Source organism: Bison bison, unplaced genomic scaffold (genome assembly GCF_000754665.1).
Source record: "Bison bison bison isolate TAMUID 2011002044 unplaced genomic scaffold, Bison_UMD1.0 scf7180017864484, whole genome shotgun sequence".
Classification (NCBI taxonomy): domain Eukaryota; kingdom Metazoa; phylum Chordata; class Mammalia; order Artiodactyla; family Bovidae; genus Bison; species Bison bison.
Genome location: NW_011495044.1, coordinates 2,103,323 through 2,111,873, shown reverse-complemented (window position 1 = coordinate 2,111,873; position 8,551 = coordinate 2,103,323). Strand labels below are relative to the sequence as shown.

Genomic DNA, 8,551 nt, shown 5'->3' with positions numbered 1-8,551 from the left:
AGCGGGGGTCAGGGAGGGGAGGAACGGAGCAGTCCAGCCACCTCTCTTGGTCATGGTCTGGCCCACGGAACTCGCCACTGGGCTCTCACTGCCCTCTGGGGAAGGCCAGACTCCTCCGCCTTTTCCATCTGGCACTCCAGCCTCTCCACCCCTAGACTAGGTGGGACAGCCCGGCGTCCCCTCTGCAGCGCCCAGGTCTCTCCACCTTTGGTTCCGAGGCGCCCCCTGCTGGAGAGTCCCGCTACCTGCGTCCCCTCTGCCTCCCGGACCCAGTGCAGATACCACCTCCTCCAGCAGCTTTCCCTGACCGCTTTGCTCGCCACCTGGCACTGACTCTCACATGGTGGCTGATCAGTTCCTTGCTTGTCTGGCTCCCTGGGGAGCACCTTAAGGGCAGACAGCACCGGATTCATCTATGTCCCCAGGGCCCAGCACAGGGCCTGCGATTCGGGCAACCTTGAGGAATGCTGAAGGAACAGGCTGAGTGTCAGCCTGGCGTCTCTGAGCTGCGCTACCTCTTGCTTCGCAGGTTTTTGTGGTTACAGCTGCCAGCCTCGGGGATTGAACCTCATCCTGAAGTCTCCTTTTCCTCCCCTCTCCATATTGCTGCCTCCTCCAGGGAGCCCTCCAGACTGCAATGACCCAGCCATCTCTCCTCATCCTCCACCCCAGGCCTCAAGGTCTGTTGGGATATCTGGGGTTGAGACTGTCCCATTCTCTGCTCCTGGCAGAGCTGAGAGGTAAGGGGAGGGGCCAGTCCCTTCACAGAGCCCCTTATTTGGCCCCCACACGTTGACCTTACAAGTCCTGACCATTTTAGCCTCTAAGTATCTCTGCCCCTCAGCCCTAAGCCCTCTGCTCCAGACCTCTACAACAGAACCTTACTGGCCTTGCCCACTCCCCATCATTCTCACACCACAGCCAGAGGGATTGTCCTGCCTTCCACCCCAAGAGGGGGAAAAGAAAGCTTCCTATGGCTGCAAGGGCCTCTGCCATCTTCCCTTAAGACTTTTCCAACCTCATCTCTTTGGCTCAAAGTCATTGTGCCTCCTACAGAAATAAGAACCCAGGCACTGTGCTAGGTCCCTTACCTGCACCATCTCACAGAACCCTCACAACCACACTAAGCTGTGTCCCTGGTCCTAGCTGCATGTTCCAGGGCAGGAAATCAGACACGGAAAGATTAAGGAACTTGCCAGTCAGACAGACAGCCTGTGTGGAGCTGGGATTTAAATCAAGAGCCAGGGCATTACCCCTTGGGGTGGCTTCCATAGGCCTCCCGCCCCGTTGGAGGGCCCAGCCACATGCTGTCTGCTCCCCACACCAAAGAACTTCTCAGAGACAGCTCCTGGGGCCTGTCCCTTGTTTCCCCTCCAGGCACCCTGCTGGACGAAGGCCAGTGGCCTCAGAGAAGGTGGAGCGAGAGGCCCAGCCATGGCTCAAGCCATGTCCTGGCACTCACCTGGCGTTGACAGGTGTGCTGGGGTTGAAGAACTCCTGGGTCACCAGGGTGGCATACCATGAGACGGCCGTCAAAGTGCAGAGGCCTAAGGACAGGGGAGGGAGGTCTCAGCTCTGCTCCGGCCCCCAGATGGCCAGCCAGCATGGGGCTACTTGCTACGGTCAAGATGGTGGGGGAGGAGCTGGGCACTTACCCGCCAGGAGGAAGAGGGCACCCCCAGCGATGGCGACACGGCCCTTGGCAATGGGGTTGCTGTCTCCGACCCGGGTGCACTTCATGCCGACGACACTGAGGACCATGGCCACGAAGCCCAGGAGCACAGCCACCACCATCAGGGCTCGTGCTGACTGGATGTGACCTGGGTGGAGCGGGAGGGACTGAGCCGGGGGTGGGAGAAGTAGGCGGGTGGGAGGAGCCCAAGATGGGGGTGCCTGGAGCTGAAGTTGGAGGTGCTACTTGCGTAGGTTTGAGGGGATGGGGAGGGTGTGAGAGCAGGGTGTGGAGCTGAGCCACACCAGTGAACTCCACCACTCACTCTCGCTTGCGGGGTCCTTGGGATAGTGTGTGGTGACGGGGGGCATGAGTTCTCCTATCTGCTGCTTTCTGACCAGGCGACCCCTTGGGGCCTGGCACAGCCCTCGCAGGCAGTGGGGTTGGGAGGCAGCTTCTCCTGGGGCCTTTCAGATCCGGCAGAAGGAGGAGCTGAGGGATCTGACTCTGGTCACCTTTCCCTCTGTCCCTTGAGTCACCCATGGTAGCTGGATGCCTGCTGCTGGGGTCAGTCCCGGGCCCAGGGGCAGCTCAGGGGATCTGGGTCCCTGATGGAGGCCAGATGACCTGTCTGGTCCGCAGTGGCGGGGGCCATGTGACAGTAGCCTGGCTCAGGCCTGTGGGGCCCTGGGCAGAGGGCAGGGGGTGGGCTCCCGGCCGGGGTAGAGCTATAGTGCTGTCTGTTCATGAGCCAACTTGTCAGACTCAGCCGCACACCTCAGGAGGAGGACTGCCTACTCAGGTGCCTGTGTGTAGACGTGCGTGTACATGCACACGCTTGTGTGTGTGTGTTAGTCATGTCTGACTCTGAGACCCCATGGACTGCAGCATGCAGGCTTCCCTGTCCCTCACCATCTCCGGGAGTTTGCTCAAGTTCACGTCCCTTGAATCGGTGTGTGTGTGTGTAGGTGCACCCGAGTGCCCGCACACTTGTCTACGTGGCAGGACTGACAAGTAGATATGTGCACACGTGTGCCTGCACAGAGTGTGGGGAGAAACAGAGGGAGGGGTCTTGACCGAGCCCCTCTGAGTGCCGGCAGTCATCTCCTCCGACGCTCCCAGAGTCCTGCCAGAGTCCTAGTCCTCCCCTTTCCAGATGAGGACATAGAGGGTCAGGGACTCCTTCAAGGCTGCAGTGGCAGAGCCGGCATGTGGACCCACAGTTGCTAGAACCTAGAACCCCTGTTCCCGGACAGGGGACAGGCTGACCTGGCTCTTCACGAGTGCACGGGCTCAGGGGCTGGCGAGTGCAGCCCAGGGCAGATGGCAGACTGTGGGAAAGCCTGCTCCAGGCCCCCCACCCCCACTTCCCGCCTCCCCATCCCAGAGGGCATGAGGCCTACCTTCCAGGGCGAGCAGCGAGTCATAAAGCTTGCACTGCACCTGACCGGTGCTCTGGGAGGCGCAGGACATCCAGAGCCCTTCGTAGAGGCCCACGGCGGTGATGATAGCGTCTCCCGCATAGGAGGACTGCTTCCACTGCGGCAGGGCTGTGCTGGCGATGATGCCCACCCAGCCACCCATAGCCAGGAAGTAGCCCAGGAGCTGAAGGCCGGAGTTGGCCATGGCCAAGGGAGGGGAGTGGGGGTTCCAGGGCTCAGGGCTGGGCCAGGATCCCTGGGGGGGCCGAGATCATGGCCAGGTGACAGGAGCAGAGGGGTGGGAGGGTGGGGTGCAGCAAGTGGTCAGAGGCTGAAGAGGAGAGGCGGCAGCCCTGCAGTGGCAGCAGCAAAGGCAGCAGATCCAGGCTCTAGAATGCAGGGGGAGGCCCAAGCTGGAAAGGCCAGGGGCCCGCCCACAGTAGCCGCCTAAGCCAGGGCAAGGTCCCCAGCAAAGCTCCTCCTGCCCAGCCCCCTGGGGTGGGGGGTGGGGTGGGGCGTGGCCAAGGTGGGTTCCCCTCCCCAGGGATAGAGAAAGGAGGGGCTGGGAGGAGTGACCCAGGCTGGCTCTCAGGGCCTTTTCCCTAGGGGAACCCCTTTAGAAGCTGATACAAGTGCCCTAAATTTCTCATTCCTACCCCAAGCATCAGCCCTGAGATGATGGATGTTGCCATCACACAGTTGATCTGACCCTTGGGGTTTTCTGTCCCTTGCCTGTAGGACGGAAAGAGAATGGAATTCCAATTTACAGGCGGTAAGACTAGGGTTAGACATCAAGGAGAACTTTTTGGAGCGGGTTCTGAGGTCAGCTATGGAGAGACTGGGCTGGGGAGGGGATGTTGGGGAGAGAGGTCCTGGGTCCCTGGGACCATGCGTATCAAAAGAGGGGAGGGCCAGACTCACTCAAACAGGGGGTCTATTTGAGATCTGAGGTTGGGGGCAGAAGAGAGACCTCATGAAGGCTGGGACAGAGCTGGCTGCCAGCCAGCCAGGAGCCTGGCAGGGAGGTGGGAGATATCACCAACCTTTGGCATCAGCCTGAAGGAGGGCAGACTGCTCAGGCTGCTAATCCCTTTGCTGGCTGGCTTAACACTCCTGCTGGGGCCTGAGGCACCAGGCCCTGGCCCCTAGCTCTAGAACAGCCTGGTGGGGAGCAGTGGCCTCTGCACATTCCTGGGGTTCAGGTTGCCCCCTCTGAGAGGCCCCCTCTCCTCCTTTCTCCAGTCCCAGCTCAGCCCTCTGGAGCAAGGGAATGTTTAACTCTCGTCGACCTCATTAGCAATCCCCTCACGTTCAGTTCGGCTCCCCAGGCGTGGGTGCCGAGGAATGTCACAATCCTGTTCCTGCTCCCGCCAGCCCCCACCCTCGCCCCCGCACCCGCTCCTACCCAAGCGTCCCACTCGCCTCGCCTTTCCCCATGCTGCGCTGGGGGAAGGCAGGGTCCTGCCGCCGACCCTGGGCTCCAGGCACCCTCCACCCAGAACCCCTCCGCAGGGGCAGCCCCGCCCGCTCCCTCGCATTCTTCACGTGGCTATGCAAACGAGAGGGTGCCAGGCTCTGCAGACAATGCTGCCCTGTGAGCCCGCCGGGGCGTGGGCCCTGTTATGGCCCGCGGCCCCGCGCCTGCCAGCTGGGGGAGGGGCCTGCCCTCAAGGGGGCGGTGGGAGCTGCTGGGCCTGTGGTTCCCGATACTGTTCCCCCCACCCCCTCATCTCCCACCGCGGTCCTCAGATCTGGAAAGTCCCGAGCCACGTGGATCTGGCTGTCCTGGGGCCGCCTGTGAGTCCCCCAAAGCTAGCCGGGCCTAGAGCCATGGTACAGTCAGTCCCTAATTCTGATCCCTCCACCACAGACAGCGAGAGAAGGATGTAGAGGAGCAGGGGACTCCTGGCACCCAGAGTGGAAACTCCGGGCAAGGGTTTCTAGGCCTTATCCCTCTATTCGTAGACAACCCCTCACACGATGGGCGCCCCTTCACGGATAAGGAACCGAGACTGAGAGAGGTGACCTACCCCAAGCTAGGAAGCCGGGGTCAGGGTGCTTTCCTATCAGATCTGTCTAGTCCACACCCCACCTTTCTTGCAGCACCAGGAGGAACGGGCCTGAGCTGGCTGGCTGGCTGTGGAGCCTGTGTCCTCACCTCTAAATCATGGAATTAGATTCATGAAATCTAATTAGCTTCATGGAATCACCCAGAGAGCTGCCCAGTGTTTGAGAGAGTGCGGACTGCCTGCATGGGGCTGCCACTCAGCAGTTATTCATTCCTGAAGGACTGACTGCCCTCTCCCGGCTGGGCTTGGCTTCTCCCAGCCTTTGTTGTTAGGTTGCTAAGCCATGTCCAGCTCTTTGTGACCCTATGGATTGTAGTCCTCCAAGCTTCTCTGTCCATGGGATTTTCTAGGCAAGAATACTGGAGTGGGTTGACATTTCCTCCCCTGGGGAATCTTCCACACCCAGGGATGGAACCTGTGTCTACTGTGTCTGCTGCAAGGCAGGAGGATTCTTCATGGCTGAGCCACCAGGGAAGCCCTCTTCCAGCCTGATGCAGGGATTCCTCTGTAAGGAGGATCCAGGAGTCATTCTGATCCCGAGTAGCACCTGAGTCAGGTCTCTGAGCCTTAGGATCCTCAAGGCCACACAGTCCGGGAGATCAGGGACTACACGGCCCTCCACTGACAAATGAAAAGCTGAGAATCAGAGACAGGAAGCGAGATGCTTAGGGTCACCCAGCTGCACTCAGGAACTGCTCGCTCCTCCTGGCTAGGCCCCCCACCCCAAGCCCTCCCCACACTGGACCAGACCCACTTTATGATCCACAATGATGCTCACATCTCCCTTGGAAACTCTTATCCCTTCTGTTACTTGTGGTCTTGAGTCTGTTCTACCAAAACATTCTCTCCTACCCCAAAGGCCTTCCCTCACCCATGTCCCAAAGCCCTTTGGAATCCAGATCCTGCTTCTGGAGTTGAGTTCCCTAACCAGGCGCAGCTTCTCCACCCAGGGCTTCTGCCACTCCCATGGCCCCCTGCAGTCCAGCAACTCCCAGGCATGTGGGGAAAGCAACAAGGCTCAGGAACCCACCCCAGCCTCCATTAAGAGCTAACTAGAAACTTCCCTGGGGTATCACACTTCACTGTTTAAAAAGTGCTTTCACTTAAATTACAAGAAACTTAGGGGTCCTAGCTTTATCTCTGCCACTGAAAAGCTGTGTGATGCTAGGCACGTCCCTTAGCTTCTCTGGTTCTGGTCCTCAACCTGAAGAATAGAGACAATAGCATTCATCTGTCTGGGTCATGAGGGGGTTTAGAAGGATCAAAATGGGTGAGAAGTGCTTCTGGAAAACATAATACGCCTGAAGAATTGTGGCTAATGAGGGCTCTGCTCCCTCCAGGGCGATCTCCCCCTCGTGCCCTCTCACCCTGGGTGCAGGTTGGCTGCCTTCTCACCCTGTGTGGCTGAAGACCCACTGCCCCTTCCTGCCTGGCAGTGCCTGGCGGGGCAGGTGCTTAGTAGTTAGATCTGTGCTGACCACTGACTTATGGGCGTGGAGATGACATTTCTGCCTCCCTCCCAGTGGAACACAGGAGCACCTCCCCCGGTCCTTTCCCCCTGCCAGTTAAGAGGGTCTGACTCAGTTGGTTGCCGTCCAGCACATTCTCTGCAGCCACCATCTGAAACGCTGGCGGCTCAGGTGGTGGTGCTGGCCAAACTCCCCCCAGCTTGGAGTCTGACTTTCCCGTGGAATCCCAGGCTCAAAATGGAGAGGACTTGCCCTAGGCGGCACAGCTAGAAAGCAGTGCCGCCAGCAGCGTGGCCACCCCAGTGTGACCCAGCAGGGTGGCCACCTCAGTGTCTCGCCCACTCCGGCAGGGTCAGGTGCTCTGATCTGGGATCCTTCATGTTCTTTGCATATTTCCTTTCACAGCACTTGGCTCATCGTTCCTTTGCCTCCTTCCCAAGGACTAAGAGATCTGCTGGCCCTACCACCAGCCTCATTTCTGTGTCCCACAACTAACTCAGGGCAAATAGATGGGGGAAAAGTGGAAACAGTGACAGACTTTATTTTCTTGGGCTCCAAAATCACTGTGGACAGTAACTGCAGCCACGAAATTAAAAAGATGCTTTCTCCTTGAGAGAAAAGCTATGACAAACCTAGGCAGTGTATTAAAAAGCAGAGACAATGCTTTGCCGACAAAGGTCCATCTAGTCAAAGCTATAGCTTTTCCAGTAGTCATGTATGGGTGTGAGAGTTGGACCATGAAGAAGGCTGAGCACTGAAGAACTGATGTTTTAAACTGTGGTGCTGGGGAAGACTCCTGAGAGTCCCTTGGACAGCAAGGAGATCAAACCAGTCAATCCTAAAGGAAATCAACCCTGAATATTCATTGGAAGAACTGATACTGAAGCTCCAATCCTTTGGCCACCTGATGCGAAGAACTGACTCACTGAAAAGACCCTGATTCTGGGAAAGACTGAAGGCAGGAGGAGAAGGGGGTGGTGACAGAGGATGAGATGGTTGGATGGCATCGCTGACTCAATGAACATGAGTTTGAGTGAGCTCCAAATAGTGAAGGACAGGGGAGCCTGGTGTGCTGCAGTCCATGGGGTTGCAAAGAGTCGGACATGACTTAGCAACTGAACAACTAAACCAGGGTGAGGGTGTCTGGCAGTGCCCTCTTCTCCTCTCCAAACAGTCCTGAGCAATGGCTCTCTTTGGCACCCCTGCTGAGAGCTCTGCCAGCTGCCCAGAGTGTCGAGACAGACGTCTTCCATGTCCAGATCTTCCCTGAGTTTGCTGAGTTGCCTCGATCCCCTCTCATGCTCCCGTGGCTGCTCTCCCTTTACTTCAAGCAGCCTTCCCCAGTGCTGATCCGCTTGTGTGCATGTGTCACACACACAGGCCAAGCAATCTTAGCTTGGACCCTGCCATCACCTCCTGCTGCTGGCAGGACTCACCCACCGTAACCATATGCACTTATTCCAGTTCTGTTGCCGCTGAAAACATCTGGCCTTTCATGAGCTACACTGAGACAGTCTGCTGTCTCTATGGTTTAGCATACTTTGAAATTGTGAAGTTCATCTGCCTTGAAGTGAAAACTCCTGGAAGACCACAATCAGGCTGATTAGTCTTCTGTAATGTTGAGTATCTCCTGTGTGTCAAGCGTCATGCCAGGCTCTCTATGACTATTCCCTCATTGATACTCTCAGCCATCCCAGGAGGTAAGGGCTATAATCTCATGTTATAGCCCTTGAGTGTGTGAGGAAACACACTCAAGAGATCACACAGCCGGAAGTGGTGGGAAGTGAAAGTCTTGTCCAGCTCAGCATGTGGATGAAGTTGCAGTTCTTTCCATTAACGTGGTCCTTTCCTCATTAGGCAAGGGGGTCATCCAAACAGGACACAGACCACCAATGACTAAAGGAATAGTGACTGTCCCTA

The 8,551-nt window shown here is 57.7% G+C and overlaps 1 protein-coding gene across 1 annotated transcript in view; it reads right to left on the bottom strand.

Annotated features, from left to right (window-relative positions):
* The window catches only part of CLDN19 (claudin 19), a 5,729-nt gene extending 2,207 nt beyond the window's left edge, over positions 1-3,522 (bottom strand). The window contains exons 1-3 of the mRNA XM_010862654.1: positions 3,076-3,522; positions 1,656-1,820; positions 1,463-1,547 (exon numbers count right to left, since the gene is read on the bottom strand). Of these exons, the coding sequence (XP_010860956.1) occupies positions 1,463-1,547; positions 1,656-1,820; positions 3,076-3,298 (473 nt within the window). The 5' untranslated portion in view covers positions 3,299-3,522. The remainder of the gene's footprint in view (positions 1-1,462; positions 1,548-1,655; positions 1,821-3,075) is intronic.
* Positions 3,523-8,551: the final 5,029 nt, after the last annotated feature.